The sequence below is a fragment of the Canis lupus genome, chromosome 29 (genome assembly GCF_048164855.1).
Source record: "Canis lupus baileyi chromosome 29, mCanLup2.hap1, whole genome shotgun sequence".
In the NCBI taxonomy this organism is placed as follows: domain Eukaryota; kingdom Metazoa; phylum Chordata; class Mammalia; order Carnivora; family Canidae; genus Canis; species Canis lupus.
This window is the reverse complement of record NC_132866.1, coordinates 24,986,641-25,014,456: the sequence shown is the minus strand read 5'-3', so window position 1 is coordinate 25,014,456 and position 27,816 is coordinate 24,986,641. Positions and strand designations below refer to the sequence as shown.

At 37.7% G+C, this 27,816-nt stretch overlaps 1 protein-coding gene across 3 annotated transcripts in view; it reads left to right on the top strand.

Annotated features, from left to right (window-relative positions):
* Window positions 1-422: 422 nt before the first annotated feature.
* SLK (STE20 like kinase) overlaps window positions 423-27,816 on the top strand; it is a 63,255-nt gene continuing 35,861 nt past the window's right edge. Inside the window, exons 1-5 of one of the 3 annotated variants that reach the window (XM_072805429.1) lie at window positions 423-573; window positions 820-1,004; window positions 23,945-24,109; window positions 25,807-25,855; window positions 26,178-26,327. In XM_072805429.1, the coding sequence (XP_072661530.1) occupies window positions 855-1,004; window positions 23,945-24,109; window positions 25,807-25,855; window positions 26,178-26,327 (514 nt within the window). In that variant the 5' untranslated portion in view covers window positions 423-573; window positions 820-854. Of the gene's footprint in view, window positions 574-701; window positions 1,005-23,944; window positions 24,110-25,806; window positions 25,856-26,177; window positions 26,328-27,816 lie in introns of those variants that run through there. The other 2 variants (XM_072805428.1, XM_072805430.1) reach the window with 2 other exon arrangements.

Genomic DNA, 27,816 nt, shown 5'->3' with positions numbered 1-27,816 from the left:
CCCGAGCGGCGGGCTGACAAGGTCTGGGGGCCTGGAGAGCAGACCCGCGGCCACCGTCCGGCAGCGAGGCACGTGGGCGCCCACCTCGCACCCCCGCGCCCCGCCGCCCAGCCTCTCCCGGCCGCCAGCACGCGGAGCTCAGCGCGCGTGCGCGGGCCAGAGGGGCCGCCCCCGCGCGGGCGCCGGAGAGGGGGCGCGCGGCCGAGGGAGCGCGGGCGCGCTGCGGCGTCGGCGTCTGCGCGCGCTCCCGGCCGAGGCTGTGTGGGCTGGGCGCGAGCGAGGCGGCGGCGGCGGCGGCGGCGGCGGCGGCGGCGGCGGCGGCGGCGGCGCCTCAGAGCCCAAGGGACGCGCGGGCCTCGCGCCGCGGGAGCGGACGGCTGCGGGGGCGCCCCGGGGCTCGCGGCCCGAGGTGGGAGAGCTCGGCCTGTCGCCCGCCCGCGTCCGGGGCCCTGGCCGCGTCCCTCGCGCGGGGTGGCCGCCGCCCCAGGAGACTCGCCGTGACACGGGCCTAAGCGGCGGCGGCGGCGGCGGAGGCGCACGTCCGGACCGCGCGGACCCGTCGGGCCGGGCCAGGTGGGGACCCGCGTCCGGGCAGGTGCCGCCTCCCGAGGGCACGCGGGGCGGGCTCGGCGGAGGGGCCGCTCGCAGCCCGCGGCCGCCGCCCCCCCTCACGTCCTCGCCCCGAGGGCCGGAGCCGGAGCGCGCCCCGCCCTCCCCGGGCACGGCCCGGCCGGAGCGGCGGGAGCCGGGAAGCCCGCGCCCGCCGGGCTCGCGCGGAGAGGAGGGAGGAGAAACTTTGCCTTTTATTGTTGCTTTTAGTCCCTCAAGTGCAAGGAACTCTGCTGGGAGGGAAAATGTCCTTCTTCAATTTCCGTAAGATCTTCAAGTTGGGCACCGAGAAGAAGAAGAAGCAATACGAACACGTGAAGAGGGATTTGAACCCCGAGGAGTTTTGGGAGATTATAGGAGAACTGGGGGACGGAGCCTTTGGGAAAGTGTACAAGGTAAGGAGGAGGAGGAAACGGGAAGTTGGTCTCTGAGATAAAACGGCCGCGGGTGCGGAGAGGCACGGGAAGGTCTCTCTAGCCTCGTCCCCTTCCTGTCGCTGGCCCCTTCTTCTGACTTGGTGAAGGTGCACCAGGACTGTGTGTGGGCTGCCATCCAACGAGGAGCTAAGAGCGGAGAGTAGAAGGTTGAACAAAATGGGGCCTGCATGTGGCTTCGGCTGATTGCTAAAGGGAGGCAGGGTTAGAGAGCCTATAGACTCTGTCAAACTTTAAAGGAAACGAGGGTGTTCTCGAAAGGAGGGGGTCTGGTTTTTGAAATCAGAAACTCAGTATGCTTTTCGGTGGATTTAGTGTGTGTCTCCTAGCTGTCTGTGTTCATTTATGTGTGCTTGTACTGGAACAGTTCCCTTTTTAGGGCCCAGGGCATGTATTGGGTTTTATCTGTAGCTAATGCCATAACCAGTCTTCTGGGATGAGAGCAAAGTGATTGCTACTTGCAGGCTATTTATTATTCTTCGGTTGGTTCCTGGACAACATACTATAAAACGGAGTGGAATTTCTGATAGAAATTTTCCAGAAGAAAACCTGCATCTGGTACTAGTTTCTAAATATAATTACAGCAAGCCATTGACCATAAGTCAGTACTAATGCTTGAGAAATTTAAAAATAATCTATAAAGACATATATATCTATAGTATAGACATAGATATCTATATGTATTTTTTTTTTCAGTAGAGACAGTTTTGACGTTTCAACGTGAAGGATTAATGTTAACTGTTTATTATTTCATAAGCAGTAGATGAATGATGTCATCGGAATATTTTCATCCTGAAGGGTGAGGTTTTTATGAGACACGGTTCAGAGGGAAGGACCCACAGGGTTGCCTAGAAGTGAAAACAAATAGCTTATGTTTAAACAGGACTTTGCAGCTCCTAAGGCACTTTCACGTAATTTGGCCCCTCCACCAAAGGCCTGGAGGTACGCTGGTCAGTAGTATCTGCTTTTCACAGATAAAGACACTGAGACTCAGAAATTTGTCAAAGTCACGTGAGTCGCAGTCTAGATTTGAACTCGAGTCTTCTGACCCTGTATTTACTATTGTTTTCCACTGTCATGTCCATTGGTAGAAATGATAGCGTTTTTCTCCTAAGTACCATCACACTTCTCTGCCTTTGCCCTTCCTCAAAAGCATCTCATAGCTTCCAGTCCTCATTTTTTCACTCAGACTGGAATAGCCACTCTTCTCTGTGTGCTTTTAAAACACATTGTCACATGGCTACTATAGCTACATTGTTACATATTGTAGTTAATGATAAAACCAGGGCCCAGAATTGTTTTTATCTATTATCTATTGCCTGAGCACATAGTGCGTCTCTCTCTGTATCTGTGTGTGTTACCTGTGTGTGAATGCTATGGAAGCAATCCTGTGCTGTCAAAGTTGGCAAAATGAAGTTCAGTGTTTGTGTGGAAGGTAGAGTATGGGTTGCATCAAGAGCTTACAGTACCGAGTAAGGTATCCTAAGATCACTCTTAGGAGTCAAGAATTGTCTTTAGTGCTGGCCGTCACAAGCCAGCATTGTGGTCATGGACAGAACACTTCACTTCTTTGGATCTTCGTTTTCTTAGCTGGAAAATCCTGCATTTCCCTAAACATTTGTTTCACTCCACACTGTGAGTATGCAGTTCTCTAAGAAAAGCAGAAATAAATACTTAGGGCATCTGGAATCCAGTAGTTAGTAGGTGGTTAGGGCAGGTAGGTGATTATGGGCAGTTTTCATGGTATAAATGTTTTATCAGATAGAAACAGTATAGTATTAAGACATTGGCTCTGGAGTTGGACTATATCTGCGCTCTCTCAATATTAGCCTGTGACCTTGGACAAGTTAACCGTTCCACGTCTCACTTTTCTCAGTAAGATTGGTGCTTCAGTGTGTGAGAATTAAAGGCATGTGGAAAGGGCTCAGTGAGTGGTAGGAATTATTGTTAACTACATTTAGAGCTCAGAAGCGAAATACGGGATGGGACAGGAAAAGGGGCCTACGAAGATAGTAAACCATTTTCTTGTTTTCCCAGGGCACAGGCAGATTGCAGGGACATACTAATAATGCTCTATGATTTCATTCTTTAATGACTCTTTCTGTAAAATGTAACAGATCTTCCTAAAGTGAAACATCAACTGAAAATTTTCTGAAAAGAGACTTACTCCGTGTAGTTGAACACTATAATTATAAACTGTGTCAAAGATAATATTTGTGAGCTTGATGACTGTTTTAGGGTGATGGTTGAAGAGTATGAGTTCTTTGCATTTTACTTTTATCATTTCACTATTCTGTGCTTCCAAGGAATGGGCTCTGAGATTTTTTTTTTTTTTTTTAAAGAAAATTTAAAATTTAAACTTACCTGGCCTGTTTTGCTTTGTGAATTATAGTTCCTAAAGGTTTTTTTGCTTTCCAAGATCTCTGGAAATTTTAACTATATCAGTTTCCTCTTTGTGGAGCAAAAAGCTATCAAACCTTAATATTGTATGTAGTAGTATGCAGTGGAAAACTTTCTAAAATTGATTCTGTCATTTGCTTGTAAAAGTTAGTAATTGTTTCAAAGATTAAGTGGTATATAGGCAGTCATCTCCTGTACATATTTAGTTTATTTGAAACATTTTTCTTTGATATAGTTGTATTCCTTCCACTCATTTCAGCACTATACAACTGTGTAACAGTAACTTTCTTGCCTTAAAAATCTTCACTATTTTAATTTTATTTTCTTTTTTAATGTAGTATTATTTGACATATGAATGAAGATATGTAATATCTCTCACAGTTTTTTGTGTTTGGATTTTTGTTGCTTTTAATAAAGAAAGGATGGGGATCCCTGGGTGGCGCAGTGGTTTAGCGCCTGCCTTTGGCCCAGGGCGCGATCCTGGAGACCCGGGATCGAATCCCACGTCGGGCTCCCGGTGCATGGAGCCCGCTTCTCCCCCTGCCTGTGTCTCTGCCTCTCTCTCTCTCTCTCTGTGTGTGTGTAACTATCATAAATAAATTTAAAAAATTAAAAAAAAAAGAAAGGATGACATGAAATCATGTATTGAATAGAAACTGAATTTCTGACTGTGTGCTGGATGAAAGTGATTCTTTTTATGGCCCTGATGAGCATGTGCCTTTTTTTAAAAAATTGTGAAATATGTATGTGAAGTTCATGTTTATCACCTAGAGCTGTAATTTATTTCCATTGTGTCATGGAATTCCATTTTATGATTATATCACCCATTATTTACCTTTGTACTGTTAATGGGTATATCATTCATTTCCAGTTTTAGGCTTTTATATACAATTCTGGTGTGTATATGCTTAAATTTTGCTAAGACTTGAGTAGAATTGCTGGGTTATAGACTAGTATAACTTTAGTTACTTCACTAGAGATACCAAACTATATCAGTTTATGTTCCCACCAGGAGTGTATGGGATTTTCCTTGCTCTGAGCATCTCTTTGCAACATTTGATACTGTCAGAATTTTTAATTTTTGGACAATCTGATATTGTTATGTTTTTCATTATGGTTTAATTCATCTTTCCCTGACTACTATGTAATCTTTTGGGGTAAGTTTATTGGTAATTTGGATTTCTTCTTTTGTGTTCGTTTTTTATTCATGTTCTTATTGGATGTCCTTTTCTTGTTTATTTGTAGTGTATTCTGGATTTTAACCATTTAGAATTATGGTTATTGTAAATATATATCCTCATTCTCTGGCTTGTCTTTTCATTTTCTTTATGGTGTCTTTTTGTGAACAGGAAATTCTTGATTTTAATATAGTGCAATTTGTCAGTTTCTTCCTTTCAGTTAATACTTTTTGTATTGTATGTAAGAAATTCTTTTCCTAACGTGGGATCATGAAGATAACCCCCTGTATTATCTTCTAAAACTTTATGATTTTGCCTTTAATGGTTAAATATACAGTCCACGTAGAATAGGTTTTTGTAAATGGTTTGAGGTGGGGTCTAATTTCAGTTTTTTCTTCAGCTGAGTACTCAGTTATCCCAGAACCCATTATTGGGAGTAAACTTTTTTCTCATTGCTTTACAGGGTCCTGTGTATTATATAATGTATCTGTTTTTGTGATCTTGATTCTCTTCCATTGATCTGTTTCTGTACCATTTTCTCACTGTGTTAATTAGGAAAGCATTAAAATACATCTCTGCCCCAGTGGCCCAGCGGTTGGGTGCCGCCTTTGGCCCGGGGCGTGATCCTGGAGACCCGGATCGAGTCCCAGGTGGAGCCTGCTTCTCCCTCTGTCCCCCGCCCCCCACTCCCCACCGGTCATTAAAAATCAATAAGTAAATAAATAAAATAAAATACATCTCTGCTAGAGTACAGCTTTCCCATACTCTTCATCAACAGTAACTTGTATATCCTTGGCTCTTAGTGCTTGCATGTACTTTGTAGAATTAGCTTACGTTCCACAAAATCCTACTGTGCTTTTAAAAGAGATTTTATGGAATTTATAAATCAGTTTTGAAAAAATTAACATTGCTGTGATATTGAGTCTTCCTATTTATGCATATGTTTTACCTCTAGTTCTTTTTTAGTATTTCTCAATAATGGATTATAATTTTTCTCTGTAGAAGTCTTGGGAGCTCAGACTGCTTCAAAAGTGTTTTTCCTTTTTAATTTTTTTAAAGATTTATTTATTTGAGAGTGAGAGACAGCATGGGTGAGAGGAGGGGCAGAGGGAGAGGAAGAGAATCTAAAGTGGACTCCTCATTGAACACAGAGCCTTACATGGGGTTTGATCTCACAAAACTGAGATCATGACCTGAGCTGAAATCAAGAGTTGGATACTTAACTGACTGAGTGACCCAGGCACCCCTGCTTCAAGAGTGTCTTTTTTTTTTTTTTTAACGACTATTTATTTATTTGAGAGAGAGCAAGTGTGCAAGTGCAGGGAGAAGGGGCAAAGGGAGAAGACTCCAGCTGAGCAGGGAGCTGGATGTGAGGCTTGATCCTAAGACCCTGGGATCATGACCTGACGCTTAACCCATGGAGCCACCCAAGCACCCCTTAAGAGTGTCTTAAATGCTTTGTTTTTCCTGTTTGAGTTTCTTCCTTGTTTTCGTTGTGTATAGTCTTCAGTAAGTTCTCTGAGAAAGGATCCATGGAAGGTACATTTTTTATTTATTTTTATTTTTATTTTTAAATTATTTTAATTTTTTTTAAATATTTATTTATTTATTTGAGAGAAATAGCATGAGTGGGGAGGTGAAGGAGGAGGGGAGGGGGGATCAGACTCCCCATTGAGCAGGGAGCCTGAAGTGGGGCTCGATCCCAGGACCCTGAGATCAGGACCCAAGTGGAAGGCAGCTGTTCAACCGACTGAGCCACCCAGGTGCCCTGGAAGGTACATTTTTTTTAAAACCTTGCCTGTCTGAATACATCTTTATTATAATGTCATACTTGATAGTTTGGTTATAGAATTATAGTTCAAAAATAACTTTTTCTTAGAATTTTAAAGACTTTTTCCATTCATTATCTTTTAAGTGTTGCTATTAAGGGTCCCATGCCACTTTGTTTTGTGTTTCTTTGTGATCTTTTTCTTTTCATAGCTTTTAAGATTTTCTTTTTATCCTGGTTCATGGTGATGTACTTTGATACAGGCTTTTTCCCTGCTTTCATCTTGCCTCTTGATTAGTTCTTTCAATCCAAAACCCCATATCCAAAAAACCCAAAAAACCAAAAAACAAAAAACCCACCCCATAACCTTTGGTTCTGTGACATTTTTGTATATTATTTATTTGGACCAACCCTCTAGGTAATGGTTCTTGGTATGGTTTCAGGATTTCCCATGTTTCTATCAGTGGATATTTATACCATATTTGTATTCTCAGGAGCATTTGAGACATTCAACCAATCCTTTTCTTTAAAAAGCTCGTCTTAAAAATAAAATAAAATAAAAAGCTCATCTTTTGGTTTTTAGGTTACCACAGTCTTGATATTTTTCTCATTTCTGTGTCCACTCCTCAGACTATTGCTGGCTCTTTTTCCTTTTTCTGACTTCTAAGTGTTGGGATTCCACAGGACTTGGGTGTAGGCCCTGTTTTCTTTTACTTTTCCTATGAGAGTCCATCTTCTCCTGCGGTTTCTATTACCATCTAAATGCAACTTATGTCTCTACCCCAAGACTTCTCTTTTCAACTCCAGACCCATGCATCCAAGTATCTATTAGAGATTTCCACCTAGATATCTCACAGTTTGCTTAAACAAGTCAGAATATGAACTAATTAAACTCTTGATGTCAGCTTCATATTTGCTTCTCTTGTGTTCTCTGTTCAGGAATTGACATTTCTGTCTACAAAGGCCAGAGACCTGGAGGTCATTCTTAACACCTTCAGCTTCCTTATCCGCCAAACCCAATGGAATCACCAAGGCCTGTTAATTCTACTATTAAATATTTCTTGAATCTGACTTCTTCCTTCACTGTCACAATATTAGTCGAAACTGCCATTATCTCTTACCTAGACCACTGCAAGTTATTGGTGTGTCTTGAGCTTCGTATACATGTGTTCTGTTGTGTCTGGCTTCTTTTGCTCAATGGTTTCATTTCTTTTGTATAGATACCCAGTTGTCCCAGCACCATTTACTGAAAAGAGCATCCTTTCCTTATTGCTTTATAGTGCCGCCATCATATATCAAATGTCCATATTACATGGTTTATATTTCTATGACATTTATTATTTCTTTAGGACAAATTCCTAGAAATGGAATCGTTAAGGCAAAATAAATGATCATTTTTTTTTAAATGATCATTTATTAATGCTTACTGTGAAATTGCCCTAGAGAGGTTGTGCCAATTTATTTTTCAATTATTTTAATTATAGAAATAATTAAAGAATGTCTATTTGTTGTAAAAATTAACTTATTAGAAATAAAGTTAGTCTTCTTTGACTATTGCTTGAATTACTGTTCCTTTTTTATCTCCATAGTTGTACCTATCCTCAGTTTCATGTATATGTTTCCAGATTATTTTTGTATGTATTTTTATATACGTACATGAGTTTTGCCTATTTAGACATTCTAGCAGTGATTATTTCTGTGCCTTTGTTCCTTAACCTGAATTCAGTTTTAGTTCTTATACTTTATTTATTTTTTTTTTTTAATTTTTTTTTTTTATTTATTTATGATAGTCACAGAGAGAGAGAGAGGCAGAGACACAGGCAGAGGGAGAAGCAGGCTCCATGCACCGGGAGCCTGACGTGGGATTCGATCCCGGGTCTCCAGGATCGCGCCCTGGGCCAAAGGCAGGCGCTAAACCGCTGCGCCACCCAGGGATCCCGAGTTCTTATACTTTAAAAAAAGTATTTGCTTTTTCAATGGGCAAAAGTTTATTTCACGTTACATTTCTTTGATTTCTAGAGAGATTACACATCTTAAAAAATAATTTATTCATATTCCGATAGCGTGTTTTCTTGTTGATTTGAAAGTACTTTTTATTATTATTTTTAATGATTTCACTTATTTTTTTGAGAGAGAAGAGGAGAGTGAGCAAGAAAGAGAGAGTAAACATTGGTGGGGGTGGCAGGGTGGTGGTGGGGGGAGGGAAGTTATAAGCAGACCCCTCACTGAGCAGGGAGCCAGATACCAGTCTCAATCCCAGGACCTTGGAATCATGACCTGAGCTGAAGGTAGACTCTTATCCACTGAGCTACCCAGGCACCCCTGAAAGTACTTTTTATATACTATGGAAATGAACACTTTACCCCAGATGCTGCAGTTAGTTTGTAGTTACCTTAGTTTATGCCGCTTTTTTGGTACAAAGACATATAATAGTCTTTTTTTTTTTTAAGATTTTATTTATTTATTCATGAGAGACACAGAGAGAGGCAGAAACACAGGCAGAGGGAGAAGCAGGCTCCCCTGAGGGAGCCCGATGTAGGACTCGATCCCAGGACCCCAGAATCATGCCCCAAGCCAAAGGCAGACACTCAACTGCTGAGCCACCCAGGTATCCTGTATAATATTTATTCTACAAAATCTGTCAATGTGTTACTTCGTTGGGTTTTTTTCTTTGCTTTCATGCTTAGAGAAACTTTCCCTACCCAGAAATTAAGTAAATATACATTCTTCTAGACTTTTTAAATTTTATTTTATTTTTTAATTTTTTTAAAGTTTTTATTTATTTATTCATGAGACAGAGAGAGAGGCAGAGACACAGGCAGAGGGAGAAGCAGGCTTCATGCACGAAGCCTGACATAGGACTCAATCCCGGGTCTCCAGGATCAGGCCCTGGGCTGAAGGCGGCGCTAAACCGCTGAGCCACCTGGGCTGCCCTAGACTTTTTAATAGTTCAGTTATAAAGAATTTTAGTTTTAATTCATCTGGAATTTAATTTTCTCTGTGGATTGATATGAGGCTCTCTTTCTACCCCAAAACCAAAAATGTATACTTTATCATTTCCAGAAATTTAAATGCTATTGTTTTGAAAATATAGCAAAGTATAAAGAATATATAAAAATAATTTTACCATCCAGATAACTTTTGTTAACAGTTTTTTAAAAACTCAAGAGGATATTAATATGGTTAGATTTTTGAGCAGTACAAAAGTGATAAAATTGGAAAATGAAAGCCTTCCTTACCAGTTCTTTTTCCCAAATGGAAAGAATTCTTGTTAAATAGGTTTGCTACTAGTAACTACTAGTAGTTATATTAACATAATTCTGAAACTACCTTTGTATATATTATAGGTTAGAGAAGATGAGTTGATATATTGATGTTTTAGAAACTAAGTTTGAAATTCTGGAAGAAAGGAGTTAGAAACTTGGAATAGGGAAAAGATGAGTATGAACCCTGTGATGCTGATTTTTGAATTAGCAGTTTCAGTTTGAACCTGTGATAGTAAACACAGACACACACACACACACACCTATTTTCCCTGAAATGGCCTACAAATAATTACACTATGTATTAGTATTCTGAGCTCTTGGCTTCTGAATACCATTCAGAGCTCATTGAAATGGTTCGTCCAAGTCTACAGTAAGAAAGTACAGAAATGATAAAATTGAAGAGTGAAAGCTTTCCCACTAGTCCTTTTTTTTCCCCCCCAAAGGAAAATATGCCACAAAGTAAGGATATGCCTAAAAACTAATGGGGACAGGCCAAAGATTCAGGATAGTTTGAACAAAAATATCAATGACAAAATAGTTAATAGAAGAATGGTAGTTGGTATATAATGATTGATAAAATTAGAAAAACCACTATTTTGCAACCACACTATAATAATTTAGGCAAAGATTATTGATGGATGCTAAGCTAAAATCATTGTGTGAAAAGTTTTGGAGGAACAGGATTTATTTACACAGCTCTAAAGTATCTCCCTATAAGGGTGCTTGTTACAGTAGAAAGATCTGGCAAATAGGTCTTTTTTTTTTTTTTTTTTTTAAAGATTTTATTTATTTATTCATGAGAGACGCAGCGCGAGAGAGGCAGAGACACAGAGTGCGAGAGGCAGAGACACAAGCAGAAGGAGAAGCAGGCTCCATGCAGGGAGCCCAATGTGGGACTCGATCCTGGTACTCCAGGATCATGCCCTGGGCCAAAGGCAGGCACTCAACCACTGAGCCACCCAGGCTTCCCTGGCAGATATGTCTTAAGTGATTAAATCTAAGGTTGATCACCAGTAATAGGACAAACTGTCATTATGTATTTTCTGATGTAATTCGATGGGAAATACATAATACCTAAGGTGGTATTCTTGTCAAAAATAGTTAACTTGAATCTAATATGAAGAACAATTAGACAAATCCAGATAATGGGATGTTCTACAAATAAATAGTTTGGGCTTTTAAAGATATAAGTAATGGGGGACGCCTGGGTGGCTCAGGTGGTTGAGCGCGCCTGCCTTTGGCTCACGTCATGATTCCAGGGTTCTGGGATTGAGCCCTACTTTGGGCTCCCTGCTCAGCAGGGGAGTCTTCTTCTCTCCTCCTGCTCATGCAATCTCCCTTGTCATTCTGTTTTTCAAATAAATAAATAACGTCTTTAAGACAAATGTAAGCAATAAGGGATTTTTAAAAGACATTTGAGGACGGACACCTGGGTAGCTTAGTCAGGTGAGGTCTGACTCTTGGTTTCTGCTCAGGTTATGATCTCATGGGTCATAGGGGCAAGCCCAGTGTCTTTGGGCTCCCTACTTAGCAGAGAGTCTGCTTGAAAGATTCTCTTTGCCCCAGCCCTCATGTGTGTTCTCTCTCTCTCTCTCTCTCTCTCAAATAAATAAATTGATTAATCTTTAAAAAACTAAGGGCATTTGAGGAAATTTGAATATGGAATACATATTAGATATTATATCAATGTTAAATTCTTTGGGCATGATAATTGTGGTTATGTTGGAGAATGTCTTTGTTCTTGATGGACACATACTGAAGTTTTGGAAAGTGAAGTACAACTTACTTCCAGATGGTATAGTAAAAAAAAAAAATGCCCATATGTGCGTGTTTGTGTATACATGTCTATATGTAAAATATATATGTATGTATACTTGTGTGTGTGTGTGAGAGCAAGAGTACCAAATGTGACAACATATTCATAATTGATGATTCTTGGTGAGGGGTATAAGCATATGAGCATTCACTGTTCAGTTCATTCACTTTCTCTGTAGGTTTGAATTTTTCAAAATAAAGTAAGAGGTCCTACTTTTAATTATTATTTAAAAATTATAAATTGAAGTATAATTGATGTATAAGATTATATTAGTTTCAGGTTATGATGCAGTTATATCATATGTGTATATATTGTAAAGTGATCACAATAAGTCTAGTTGACATTTGTCACCTTACGTAGTTACAAAATTTTTTTTTTCCTTGTGATGAGAACTTTTAAGATCTAGTCTCTTGGCAACTTTTAAATATGCAGTACAGCATTCTTAATTGTAGTCACCATACAGTACCTTCTGTCCCCATAACTTACTTATTTTATAACTGGTAGTTTGGTACTTTTGACCTCCTTTACCTTTTTCTTTCACCCCTTACCCTGTGCCTCTGGCAGTCACCAGTCTGTTATCTGTATCTCTGAGCTGGTTTTCGTTTTTGTTTTTAGATTTCACATGTTAGTGAGATCATACAGTATTTATCTGTCTGACTTATTTCACTTAGCATAATGCTGTCAAGTTCCATCTGTGTTGTCACAAATAGACTCTCATATTCTGGGTCATACTTTTAAATACATCATTATTTTGTTTTACTTAACAGTTCTCCTTTTCACATTTTTTTTCTCCCTCATATGTCCATTCATTTTTTTTCTCCCTTTTTCTGTGAAAGGACAAAGACAGTTTCCTTTTGGGCAGGTAACTATTTCTATACTATACTGTTACAGTTATTTGACATTTATTAAATATTATGCTTTGAACTCAATACCACATGAAGTCCAAATTCCTAGCACATATACATTTATGTTTTAAAGAGGTAACTGAAACTTGAGACTATAAAAATAACTTTAACATCCTGGCTTTTCTTTTTTCTTTCCTTGTAAAATTCACGGTGAGTTTCTTACCTTAACAGCCATGCATTTTGGTCCTTTATAATTTCAGTGTTGAGAATATTTGCGTGGAAATGATCTTTCTTACCTTCTAAACAATTTTATTTTTCTTGAATGAGTTTTCAGAAGTAGGACGTCTTTGTCTTATTTTAAAATATTTTTTTGTAACTGTCTTTTTGTGTTCTCACTTTTCTGTCTTTTCTGCTATGGGATCTGTGCAAATTTCATCAGTTTTCTATCACACAGCTGTCAGTTATGTTTTCAGTTTATTCATGCTCCTCAGACTCAGCAAGTCCTTGAAATAAGTGGGAAGACTGTGTGACCTGAGAATTGGTAAAACATTTTGGAAAGTGCAGTTTTAGCCAATGTTAAACTTATTTTTGACATCACTTTGTTGATGGTTATCTCGACTGATCAATGACTAAGTTTTGAATAAACAGAACACTATAAATAAAATAGTGTTTTGGAGTATTAAGAGAATATAAAGTACATTCCTTTCAACTCTACAGAATTGAGAAAAACACATGAAAATTCTTTTTCAAGGAAGCATTTCTGTAATATCTTGTAGAAATTTTAGAAAGAGCGTGTATAATCAATCTTCATTATTTGCAGATCCTCTGTTTGTGAATTTGTCTGCTTGTTAAAATTTATTTGTAGCCCCAAAGTCTGTACTCAGTGCTTTCAGTCGTTTGCATATATGTGCAGAGGTGGGAAAATTGAGCCCCTAGACCTGCGCATTCCCAGCTAAGATGGAACAAAGTGACACTTGGCCATCTTGTTTCAGCCCTCACATAGACTTGACCAGGAGCTGGGAGAATGTAGAGGGCAGTGCAGTGCAGTGTAGTGTAAAAAGTCTGGCTTGGTATCATTTGGGTGAGATTTGAATCCCAACTCTGGCACTTGTTGTGGGGCAGCCTCAGGAAAGACACCTAACACTTCTGAACCTCATTTTCTCTTTTGTACAAAAATGGGGGTAGAATCTACCAGAATGAATTGTTTTTAGGATCTAAGATTATAATCTTTTTAAAAAAGATTTTATTTATTCATGAGAGAGACACAGAGAGAGACAGAGACACACAGGCAGAGGGAGAACAGGCTCCATGCAGGGAGCCCGACATAGGACTTGATCCCAGGTCTCCAGGATCACACCCTGGGCTGAAGGGGGTGCTAAACTGCTGAGCCACTCAGGCTGCCCAGATTATAATCTATATGAGATATGTTTGTGTACATATTTCTCCTAGGAGCAGTGGGTCAGTCTTTGTTAATTCAGTGTTTGCAATGAATGTATAGAACATAACCATCAGAAATAATGAAAATCAACTGAATATTTTTACTAAGTCATGTTTAATAATTTTACTCTAGTATTGATACTTGTTCTTACCAAAATGTTATCTGGACTCTGAAGAGATCACTAGAATTAGCATATAATTGGAAACAGGTTAACAATGGTATCAATAGTCTAAAGCTATATGCTTTCTTCAATGCTGTTTCCTTTCTTTTCACTTAACAGCTCTTTGGAACTCCGGATATTTTTTACCCAAATGCTTCATACTACTCTGTTCCTTCTCTCATCTATTATCCTCATCAGTTGTAGAAGGATTATGCCAACTATTAAGTTACTGTCTTTCAGCTCCAAACACACCCTCTAATGCTTTTCTGAGATTTTGCAAACCACATTTCTGCCTTGTCAGCTTTACTTCTAGGTTTCACTTGCACAGGACTCTGAAGGAAGGCTGCAGGGAGGAGGAGGAAAAAGGGACTTTTGCACACACTTTCTCTTTGTTTCCTGTGGGCTCCATGTCTCTTTGCTTTTGTGTTCGTGTGACCACTATCTTAGTGGAGTTCTTCACCCCAGCAACAGGTTTTTCTCTGTAGCAGCAGTTGAATCCAGTTTGAAGTTTCCCAGTACTCAAGAGCTGGCTTCATCAATACCTTTGGTAACACCAGCTGCACTGGAAGGCTAGCCCCTTCCTCCTTGAAGGACACCCCAATCCCTTAGGAACTCCTTTTCCAAAGTCAGAGATGTTGGCACCAGCCAAGCAACACTGTCTCCTCAGGGATCTGAGTTTCAGCTGTGTAGAACCTTTCCTGTAAACCTTTGGGTTTTAATAATTCCAGTCTTTTACCTTGACTCCTCTGGTCCTGGGGTTGGTAACTTCTCCCTGCACTTGTTCATCTTTCATGTTCTTTCTTTATCTTTTTAGTTACTTATATACTAACGTAGTTAATAATGATATTAAATTCTGTTAAAATACATTGATTTATTTCTGTGGTTGGGCCTTTTCTGATACAAAGATTAAGTTAATGGAGAATGTGGAAAACAGTGTTTGGTGCAAGGTAATGCTCAATGAATAACATCTAGTAGCTTAGTGGATATTGGTATATATAGACTAGCATACTTGAAAGTACTTGAGAATTTTATAGCCTGTTTCTTTCCAAAATACTAAAATTTCTAGTCTGCATAACTCAGAAAACATAATCGTTGGATGTTACTAATATTGATATGTTCAGATATTACCTTCTCAGTGTCTAACCCAACTACCTTCTTTAATTTTTTTTTTAAAGATTTTATTTGTTCATTCATAAGAGACAGAGAGGGGCAGAGACACAGGCAGAGGGAGAAGCAGGCTCCTTGCAGGGAGCCCAGTGTGGGACTCGATCCTGGACCCTGGGATCACACCCTGAGCCAATGACAGATGCTCAACTGCTGAGCCACCCAAGCATCCTAACTACTCTCTTTAAATTTTTTTTTAATTTATTTTTTATTGGTGTTCAATTTACCAACATACAGAATAACCCCCAGTGCCCGTCACCCAATCACTCCCACCCCCCGCCCTCCTCCCCTTCTACCACCCCTAGTTTGTTTCCCAGAGTTAGCAGTCTTTACGTTCTGTCTCCCTTTCTGATATTTCCCACACATTTCTTCTCCCTTCCCTTATATTCCCTTTCACTATTATTTATATTCCCCACATGAATGAGAACATATAATGTTTGTCCTTCCCCGACTGACTTACTTCACTCAGCTCTCTTTAAATTATAACCTCTTGGGGGTCCCTGGGTGGCTCAGCGGTTGGGCACCTGCCTTCAGCCTAGGGCGTGATCCTGGAGTCCCGGGATCGGGTCCCCCATCGGGCTCCCTGCATGGAGCCTGCTTCTCCCTCTGCCTGTGTCTCTGACTCTCTCTGTGTCTCTCATGAATGAATAAATAAAATCATAAAAAAAATTATAACCTCTTTCCTGTATACCTGCTCACTTAACCATTTCTTCGTGTTACTACCTTATTATATCCATAGTACATCACTAATATACTCTGTATTTATTTGCTTATTGACTACCCTTTCCCCACAATTTTAAGTGCCGTGAGGGCAGAGAGATTTTGTATATTCTTTACACTGTCAGCATCTGGAACAGTGTCTGATATGTAGAAGGCATTCAATAAGTATTGAAAGAATGAATTGATTTTAGCAGATGAACTCTTGAGCACACTTTAATAGATTTTTATACTGCATTTTTTTATACTGCATTTCTTTCCTACAACAGATTTTTGTGGAGTGTCTGGTTTGTATTTGTGTTTGTGTTTCTACAGCTCTGATCAGTGTCTTGTATGCAGGTGATGTTCATGAAAGGTGATTTGGATTGGTTTAGTTTTTATTTTTTGTTACGGTTGCATGTCATTATATACTGGACATTTAGGGTCTTACCTCTTATCTTGGTGGGAGGAAAAATGCCTTTGAGCTCTCAAGCTTTAGTTACAGTCACCCAAATCAGTAGAATCAATGTCCATAATTATTGAAGTGATTAAATTCTTCTCTTTTTTATTGTCGCTTAGATTCTTTTTGTATTTTCCTTTTATTATTTTTTTTGCCTTCCCCTTTTGATTGACGAACACCTTTGTGGTACTGAAGAAGTCATCTGTATTTCCTTTGCTGGTGTTTCAATTTCCAGCTGATAATTTTGTTAAAATGTTTCTTAGTATGGGAGTATTAAATAGTCTTAGAAAATGTAGGAACGTAGGAAGAAAATAAATGAAGATTTAAAAATTACTTATGTTCTTACCACCCAGGAAATAAACCACTGTTAAAACAAGAGTTATATAAGAGGGTATAGTTTTTACCCTACTTCTTTTAGAACATGAAACCAGTGCAGGAAACTCAAGTAAGTTACATTTCTCTGCAGTCACTTGTCTCTTTATGGAATGTGCCCAAGCTCTGTTCATGATTCGTGAAAATGAAGACATTGCTTTTTAGGTGATCATGACTGATCTTTGAAAACTTTTTATCAATAGAAGTTCTATCTTCTTTAAATTAATATCTAGATACTCATTATTCCATTATCGTTTTTATTATTTGGTTATTTTATTAAATCTTTATGTGAAGAATTTTCTTAGTTTTAGGTAGTAGGTAGATGAAACTGTTTCTTTTTAACATTTTATATTTGTTCAAAGTATAGTTTTCACACATTTACCAATATTTTTTTCAGTTTTGATTTTCAGAGTATTTTCAAGCAATAATATAAGAAGCACTGTATTTTCTAATGTGACTTTTATTTATTACTTACAATAAACTAAATGGTACCATTGTTGGTTTAATCATTATATCCAGAGGAATGGAATAATGGAGTTTGTCACTATAAAGTTCTTTAGAGATTATTTAGTGTTAATTATTTTTTCCCCTTTATGTCATTTCATTAACAAGACACATCTTAAAATCTCCAAGGACATTAGTAGAAGCATGTAGAAGCAAGATGACTTTCAACCCCACTTGGTCTCCTACCAGGGCTCATACTTTATAGTGTTCCTCTTCAAGGATAGTTCCTCTGGTCTTTTTCCTCCCAAAGTGTTACATTAAAACATTGTGAGAGAATAACTTATCTTTCACTGGCTTACTTCCTCTGACTCAGGGGAGGGAGAGTTCTAATTATTGTTGGCTCAACTGTAGTCTCTTTTTTTTTTTTTTTGAGAGACAAACTTGATACCATGTTTCTCTAATTATGACAGATTTTTTTACTTTTTAACATCTCTGAAATTGGGATATCTTTTATCCATAGATGCCTTAGTATTGTTGTTGACCAAGTGGTAATTGTGATGTATCTGTCCTTGCCTGTGTTTTGTGAACCTAGTTGTATCCCTAGTGACATATTATTGCAGCCCCTTAATGTCTCAATAAACTATTTCAGTACCTTTTGAAAAAAGATGTGAGTTCTGGTTGCTATCTAAAAATCTTTTAGCACCTTGGTTAAGATCAAGAAAGTATCAGCATTCTAATGGCAAAATGAGTCTGTGGTTTCAAAGAAAGTTTTGGTAACAGTAATAGAGAAACACTCTTTTAAGAAATGCTGCATCACTAAAGCTTTTAATGGCCAGAGAATGATATCCTGTGGAAAAACACAGACATTAGGTAACTGACTGAAAAAGTGATTCAGAAGAGTCAGGCTTAAATATGAAGTATTTAACTTATTCACAAGAATAGATGTACAGTAACAATCTTTGTCTAAATGTGTCCAAAAGAGCTCTTTAAAAAGATGTAACATAAGAATTCAAACTGATAAAATCTTGTACTTTATTTGGCAGTTTTTCTTCCTTAGTGGAACATAAAACAGTGGTGCATCTTAAGAGGTATCTTAGATTTAACAAAATGTGGTAGATTAGAATATTCTTCTGGAGTTGTAGCAATGACCAGTATAAAGTTATCTTTTTATCTGAAACATATTCTCTGAATCTTAAACATTAGGGTTACTTAATTACTTAACCAGTAATTAATATTGCATTCTAATTCTACTTTTTCTTAAGGAAGTAGAACATAACATAGTCTACTTAGGACAGTTCCTGTATACAGACTGGTACTTGCTTTGTTTATTCTTTTCATCATCATCTCATATATTGATACTTTTTAGTACTTTACTACTTCTATAAAAATAATTTCAGGGGATCCCTGGGTGGCTCAGCGGTTTGGCGCCTTCCTTGGCCCAGGGTGCGATCCTGGAGTCCCTGGATCGAGTCTCGCTTCGGGCTCCCAGCATGGAGCCTACTTCTCCCTGTGTCTCTGCCTCTCTCTCTCTCTGTCTGTCATAATTAATAAATACATAAACAAATAAATAAATAAATCTTAAAAAAAATTTCATTAAGAAATTCAAACAACATGAAAAGTAAAGAAAAAATCAAAAGTACCTGAAACTCCACTATTCTCACTGATGATCCCTTTCCAGATACTTCTCCTACACCTGTTCATATGTGAAAATGGATGTGTGGTTTTTGTAAAATTACATACCTCTCACGTTTAGTAAGTTACTTTTTACTCCATTCAGTGTTGTGTTACAGTCACTGTTCCATCTTTTTTTTTTTTAAATTATTTATTTATTTATTCATGAGAGACACTGAGAGAGAGAGAGGCAGAGACACAGGCAGAGGGAGAAGCAGGCTCCATGCAGAAAGCCGGATGTGGGACTCAATCCTGGGACTCCGAGATCACGCCCTGAGCCAAAGGCAGACACGCTCAACTGCTGAGCCACCCAGGTGTCCTGCCACTGTTCCATCTTAAATATTAACTGATTAGTTATTGATTTTAATGGCTGCATAATTTTCCATTGTAGAACTGTGCTGAATTATTTAAGCAGATTCTTGTTAATGGACATTTAGGTTCATTCAGTTTTCCTTATTATAAATAGTGCTTTGATGAATATTTCTGGGTATCCATGTTTTTTATTTTGTAGAATTATATCATGATAAATTCTTTTTTAAAAATATTTTTTTAGGGATCCCTGGGTGGCGCAGTGGTTTAGCGCCTGCCTTTGGCCCAGGGCGCGATCCTGGAGACCCGGGATCGAATCCCACGTTGGGCTCCCGGTGCATGGAGCCTGCTTCTCCCTCTGCCTGCGTCTCTGCCTTTCTCTCTCTCTCTGTGTGACTATCATAAATAAATAAAAATTTTAAAAAATATATAATTTTTATTTTATAGAGAGAGAGCACACGAGCAGGGGGAGAGGCAGAGGGAGAGGGAAAATCTCAAGCAGACTCTGCACTGTGCATGGAGGCAATGCAGGGCTTAAACCTCACAACCCTGAGATCACGACCTGAGCCAAAACCAAGAGTTGGAGATTTAACTGACTACACCACCCAGAAGCTCCTCATGATAAATTCTTAAAAGTGGGATTTGGACATTAATTAGTTTATTGGAACTTTTATTACTAGCTTTTAAAAGTTTGGTATTTTTTCTTTTTTTAAAGGTATTAGTGCAGTTTTGCTGAAGTGATGATAATGTATGATATTGAAATATTGAAATGTCTTTAAAAAACCTAATTAATGGGGCCCCTGGGTGAATCAGTTGGTTAAGCATCTTCTTTCAGCTCAGGTTGGGATCAAGCCCCACATCAGGCTCCCTGCTCTGCAAAGAGTCTGCTTCTCTGTCTCTTGCACCCAGTCCTGCCTCCCCACCTTATGCCCTTTGTCAAATAAATAAATAAAATCTTAAAAAGGACCTAATTAGTATTTTAAGATCTGATTCTTAACTTTTTAACAAATGGTCTTGACTCTTAACAGTGTATTTGGAAGTCTTTCATTTGTAATAAATGGAAGTGAGAAGTTATTCAACCAAAGAAAGAGAATGAAAAGTTAAAGTACTAAGTGCAAAGAAAAATAACTGATAGAAGTATGGGAAAACTGGAAGGGTAATGATTCAGATAAAGGGCTTTGGAGGTGCACCTAGGTGGCTCAGTGGCTGAGTGTCTGCCTTTGGCTCAGGTGGTGATCCTAGAGTCCTGGGATTAAGTTCAGGATCAGGCTCCCAGTAGGGAGCCTGCTTCTCCCTCTGCCTAGTCTTTGTCTCTCTCTCTGTCTCTCATGAATAAAGAAATAAATAAATCTTAAAAAAAAAAAAAAAAAAAGAAAGAGCTTTGGAAACAAACCTGGGTTTGATTCCTTATTCTGTCTCTTACTACATGACCTTGGGGAAGCTTTTTAACCTCTCTAAATTTGTATATCCTCTTTTAAGGATAATAATATACAGCTGTTGTGAGGATTAAATAATTATACCTAACATTACTGAATCTTATTGTCTATGGCAAGCATTTTATTAAATATTTATATGTATTTTTTTAACTTGGCTAATATTTATTATCTTAATTCTTACAAACTTGTGAGATGTTAATATATTTTAGTGATGAGGAAACTAAAAGATTTTTAGTTTTAGGCAACACAGTTAATAAGTAGTAGAACCAGAATTTTTTTTTTTTTTGGCTTTCTTTTTTTTAATTTTTATTGGAGTTCAATTTGCCAACATATAGCATAACACCCAGCGCTCTTCCCATCAAGTGCCCCCCTCAGTGCCCGTCACCCAGTCACCCCCACCCCCTGCCCACCTCCCTTTCCACCACCCCTTGTTTGTTTCCCAGAGTTAGGAGTCTCTCACATTCTGTCTCCCTTTCTGATATTTCCCACTCATTTTTTTCTCCTTTCCCCTTTATTCCTTTTCACTATTTTTTATATTCCCCAAATGAATGAGACCATATAATGTTTGTCCTTCTCCGATTGACTTATTTCACTCAGCATAATACCCTCCAGTTCCATCCACGTCAAAGCAAATGGTGGGTATTTGTCTTTTCTAATGGCTGAGTAATATTCCATTGTATACATAAACCACATCTTTATCCATTCATCTTTCGATGGACACGGAGGCTCCTTCCACAGTTTGGCTATTGTGGACATAGCTGCTGTAAACATCAGGGTGCAGGTGGCCCAGCATTTCACTGCATCTGTATCTTTGGGGTAAATCCCCAACAGTGCAATTGCTGGGTCGTAGGGCAGGTATATTTTTAACTGTTTGAGGAACCTCCACACAGTTTTCCAGAGTGGCTGCACCAGTTCACATTCCCACCAACAGTGTAAGAGGGTTCCCTTTTCTCCGCATCCTCTCCAACATCTGTTGTTTCCTGCCTTGTTAATTTGCCCCATTCTCACTGGTGTGAGGTGGTATCTCATTGTGGTTTTGATTTGTATTTCCCTGATGGCAAGTGATGCAGAGCATTTTCTCATATGCATGTTGGCCATGTCTATGTCTTCCTCTGTGAGATTTCTGTTCATGTCTTTTGCCCATTTCATGATTGGATTGTTTGTTTCTTTGGTGTTGAGCTTAATAAGTTCTTTATAGATCTTGGAAACTAGCCCTTTATCTGACATGTCATTTGCAAATATCTTCTCCCATTCTGTAGGTTGTCTTTTAGTTTTGTTGACTGTATCCTTTGCTGTGCAAAAGCTTCTTATCTTGATGAAGTCCCAGTAGTTCATTTTTGCTTTTGTTTCTCTTGCCTTCATGGATGTATCTTGCAGGAAGTTACTGTGGCCAAGTTCAAAAAGGGTGTTGTCTGTGTTCTCCTCTATGATTTTGATGGAATCTTGTCTCACATTTAGATCTTTCATCCATTTTGAGTTTCTTTGTGTATGGTGTAAGATAACGGTCCAGTTTCATTCTTCTGCATGTAGATGTCCAATTTTCCCAGCACCATTTATTGAAGAGACTCTCTTTTTTTTCCAGTGGACAATCTTTCCTCCTTTGTCGAATATTAGTTGACCATAAAGTTCAGGGTCCACTTCTGGATTCTCTATTCTGTTCCATTGATTTATGTGTCTGTTTTAGTGCCAGTACCACACTGGTAGAACCAGAATTTGAACCTGAACAGTCTGACCCAGTAGAGCCTGCAATTTGAAATACTGTTCTATGTGCATATAAAGCTCTTAGCACAGTGTGTAGCATTAGTTAATATATATGTTTAGGCTATCTTTTAAAAACAAGTATGTCAAAAGAATGAGAAGAGAAGCCACTGACTGGGAGAAAATATTTGCTAAAACATATCTGATAAAGGACTGTTACTCAAAATACATGAAGAACTCGTAAAACTCAGCAGTTGGAAAATCAGTTTCATTAAAAAATGAGCCAAATATCTAAACAGACACTTCACCAGAGAAGATATACATACACGTGGCCAGTAAGCATATGAAAAGATGCTTGACATCATATGCTATTTGAAAATTGCAAATTAAAAAGGGAGATACCACTATACACCTATTAAAATGACAAAAAATTCATAGTGACAACACCAGTTGCAGGTGAGGATGTGAATGTCTTTAAAAAACCTAATTAATAGGGCCCCTGGGTGAATTCATTTCATTCATTGCTGGTGGGAATGCAAAATGGGACAGCCAGTTTGGAAGACAGTTTTAGTTTGTTACAAAACTAAACATACTCTTACCGTATGATCTAGGAATTGTGTTCCTGGGTGTTTACCCAGAAAAGTTGAAAACTTACATCCACACAAAAACCTGCACGTGGTATAGCAGCTTTATTCATAATTGCTAAAACTTGGAAATAACCATGATGCCTTCATTAGATGAATAGATAAACTTAGCACATCTATATGTAATGGAGTATTCACTCCTAAAAAGAAATGAACTATCAAACTGTGATAAGACAAGGAGGAAGCTTAAATGCATGTTACTAAGTGAACATAGCCAATCTGGAAAGGCTGCATACTCTGATTCCAATTATGTGACATTCTTGAAAAGCTGAATTATGGCTACAGTTAACAAGATCAGTGGTTGCTAAAGGTTAGGAAAAAAGGAGGGATGAATAGGCTAAACATAGAGAATATTTAGGGCAGTGAAACTATTCTGTATGATATAATGGTAGATAATGTCATACATTTGTGAAAACCCATAGAGTAAACTCCAAGAGTGAACCGTAATGAAGACTGTAGTCCTTTGGGATGATGTGTCATTGTAGGTTCAATAGTTTTAACAAATGTACTACTACTCTGCAGAATGTTGATGGTGGGAAAGGCTGTGCTTGTGTAGGGACTGGGACTATGGGAGAACACTGTACTTTCTGCTCAACTTTGTTGTGAACCTAAAACTAGTCTAAAAAAATGAAGTTTATTTTAATTTATTTTTATTTATTTATTTATTTATTTATTTATTTATTTATTTATTTATTTATGATAGTTACAGAGAGAGAGAGAGGCAGAGACATAGGCAGAGGGAGAAGCAGGCTCCATGCCCTGGGAGCCCGACGTGGGATTCGATCCCGGGTCTCCAGAATCGCGCCCTGGGCCAAAGGCAGGCGCCAAACCGCTGCGCCACCCAGGGATCCCTGAAGTTTATTTTAAAAAATAGAAAATAGGAGCACCTGGGTGGCTCAGTGGTTGAGTGTCTGTCTTTGGCTCAGGTCATAATCCCAGGGCCCTGCGATTGAGTCCTGCGGCAGGCTCCACAGGGAGTCTGCTTCTCCCTCTACCTGTGTCTCTGCCTTTCTCTCTTTGTCTTCATTAATAAATAAATAAAATCTTTAAAAATAAATAAAATTAAAAATAGAAAATAAAATTAAAAAAATCAAGTACGCATTGTAATGTGACACTTGTGATGCTTTCATTTTTAGGCCCAGAATAAAGAGACCAATGTTTTAGCTGCTGCAAAGGTGATTGACACGAAATCTGAAGAAGAACTTGAAGATTACATGGTTGAGATTGATATATTAGCATCTTGTGATCACCCAAATATAGTCAAACTTCTGGATGCCTTCTATTATGAGAACAATCTTTGGGTAACTATTTTCTATTGATCTATAAGAGTTAAAATGAATTAATTGTCCAACAGAGGTTTATAAGTTGTGAAAGCCCTATTACCTCTTCTATTTAATTACTTATGTTACTTGAATGGGATTTGATCTGATAAGAGGTTCATTACCAATGTAGTTATCCTTAGTTTCAGCAGATGTTCAGATATATATTTCAAATTGTACAGTATTTTATTATTGACGTTGGACCCAAATGGAAAAACTTAGATAAAAATATTGAATTTCCTAAACTATGAAATTAAATGGTCTTTCATGTTTGTAATTTAAATTTAGCATTTATTTAAAATTTTTTTGGAAATCTCTTTTGTTTTCTTAGAAATTGTTTATAATTTCTTACCCTAAACTTTTTGTAAATCATGTAATTATAGAATGTTTACTAGAAATTTTAAATATCTTCTATTTTATCAGACTCACCTTTGGTGCATGATGTAGTAGCTAAGGCCAAATGTATAAATTCTGTTTATTTTTAGAAAATATTAGGCACAAATACACATAGAAATAAAATCATATTTATTATAATAACTGGTCAGTCATTTGCTCTGTACTAATTTAATCATGAGGCCTTTCTGAAATGAGAATTTTCTCCTTGAGGGAAAGTGTTACGAGGGAAATGTTAGGAGAGAAGAGTAGGTAGTAGAAGTAATTCCTGATTGGAAATCGAAAGCTCTGTATTTTTTGATCCTGGTGCTGGTAGGTAGAAGCTTAAATAAGTCAGTTAACCTTTAAGTCTGTTTACTCATCTATCTATAAGATGAGTGATCTACCTTCCAAATTATTTTTCAAATGATAAAATGAATTTGAAAACAATTTGTAATTGGCAGGCCTCTGTAAAAAATAAGAGTGTTATACAAAGAGGTTAAAGCAGGAAGCTATACAGTTTGACAAGACAAATAATTTTAAAAAATTATCTGTAGTTACAAGTGTGGTGTCCTCTAATATAGTTTAGGGCTCTAGGAGAATGTTCCCAAAGATTATAATGAAAGTGAACTCCTAGACAGTAAAGATCTTTACTTGAGATTGTTGCAAAATAAAAAGTTGGACATCTGTGAGGGACAAGCTAGTGGGAGATGTAGCTTTTAATTATCTATAATTAATACTTCAAGGAATTATATGTATAAAATTACATCTATGATGGGGTAAAAAGGAAAGGTACATGGTGGTGTGTACCAGGGAGATCCAGGAAGGCATCCATCAAGATGTGATAATTGACCTAGGATTTGAAGCTTTTGAATATATGTGTGTTTTAACTAAAAGAAGTCTCTTAAGTATTTTTGGGATTTATTCCTAGTAGTAAAGTTGAAAAATAGATTGGATCACTTAAATCATAGTAGCTACATTAAAAATGAGTGTAATAAAATCATTTGGTGATGGTGAAATGGATATATAATACTGTTCTCAGTAAAAATTGTGTATCTAGTAATTTTAGAGAAGCAGGTACACTAAAAATGGTGATTAAAAAATGCCCATATGTCTACAATGTGTTTTTTTGTGCTTTCTCCAAATGTGTATCATTAAGACTCTTAGCTCTTTTGACAAAGAGAATCTTTATGGTCAGCATAATATTGTTTCTATAACCTAGTTATTCCTTTATCTTTTTTTCCAAATTGAAGAAAAAAACAAACCCAATGTCATGTTAGACACATGTTTTTTTTGTTTCCTCGCAGATCCTCATTGAATTTTGTGCAGGTGGAGCAGTAGATGCTGTGATGCTTGGTAAACATTTTTTTGTTCTTTATGTTTTTATCTTAAATTATTATCAATCAAAGTATTTTAAACATTTATACATATGTATATCTTATTAAGTAAAGCTCAATAAATTAAGAAATCAGCTTAATTACATTCTATATTCTTAGAAAATTGTAACAAAATTCTAAAATGAAACGTTGAATGTAAAATATGAGGAAAGTAATCTTTGTAGATATTTAGTTCTAAAATAATTCACTAATTGATATTTGATAATGATGATAAAAATATACATCTTGCTGATGGGTTTTCACTGTATAACAATGAAGATTTATTTACTCTTTCCTTATAGAACTTGAGAGACCATTAACTGAGTCCCAAATACAAGTAGTTTGTAAACAGACTCTAGAGGCCTTGAACTACTTGCATGATAATAAAATCATCCACAGAGATCTAAAGGCTGGCAACATTCTTTTTACCTTAGATGGAGATATTAAGTTGGGTAAGTTTCTTCCCTTAAATAAACTTTTGAAATTGTGCTGAGATTTTCCTTAATATTGCTGTGTTAGGACTCAAATGTGTAAAGCATGGAGAATTACTCCATCTTAATTTTGTTAAATACTTACTTAGATAAATAATTCATTAAGTCCCAGAATTCCTAAGTATAGGCAACTAATATAAAGACATTTTATTTTATTTATTTATTTTTTTTAAAGGTGAAAACCAGCTCGGTTCTTTTTTTTTTATTTTTTAATTTTTATTTATTTATGACAGTCACAGAGAGAGAGAGAGAGAGAGAGAGAGGCAGAGACATAGGCAGAGGGAGAAGCAGGCTCCATGCACCGGGAGCCCGACGTGGGATTCGATCCCAGGTTTCCAGGATCGTGCCCTGGGCCAAAGACAGGCGCTAAACCACTGCACCACCCAGGGATCCCTATAAAGACATTTTAAAAAGAAAGTAAGAAAGGAAGGATTTCATTTTCAAAAAGACAAGCTTTAAAAAAACTGGTTAATTCTTTTTACCTTGAAATTTTTGTATGTAGACTTAATACTTGTTAATGTAGTACATTTAGAATATGTGATAAAACTGCTTAGTTTTATTTTCATTTCCAAAACTCATGTCTAGTGGATTTCTTTTCCCAAGTTTAGTTTTATAGTCCATTTTATAAATGTGGTATCTTGGGTAAACTAACAAAGTAGACCTGAAAAGGATGCCTAAAGTAAATATCAAGGACTAGAATTTTTAATTTTGTTTTGTACTGAGAAAATAAGTGATAACTTCATAAGAAGAAAATAGATGTAGATTTTAGATGGAAAAGTGATTAATTTCCTATGTACACATACAAGTGGAAGATACAGTCCGTTTTAAGTATCCTTAAGAATTAAAAAGGGATCCCTGGGTGGCGCAACAGTTTAGCACCTGCCTTTGGCCCAGGGTGCAATCCTGGAGACCCAGGATCGAATCCCACGTCGGGCTCCCAGTGCATGAAGCCTGCTTCTCCCTCTGCCTGTGTCTCTGCCTCTCTCTCTCTCTCTCTGTGTGACTATCATAAATAAATAAAAATTAAAAAAAAAAAGAATTAAAAAAAATATCTGGTGACCAGGTCTAAATTTGTGTAATTTGGAAGATGCAAATGACAAAATATATTTAAAAGTCATCTTGATACCATTGATCATAGTCATTTCACTTTTTTCATGACATCTAAACAGATATAATTTGATATATTAAATTTTAACCTTTTTATTGCAAAATGAACACAGATAAAACCACACGAGTAATTGTGTAGTTTAGTAATTTTGTGGCTGTGTAACTTTACATAAAATTGTGTGGTGGTAGCTTTGTAACTACCACCCAGGTCAAGAAATAGAACTAGAGGCTCTTCCATATATCCCATCTTAATCAATGTCCCTCTCTTCTCCACAGGTAGCCTTTATTCTGACCTTTATAGTAATCGCTTCCTTGGGTTGTTTTTTTTCCTTGCATTTCTTCA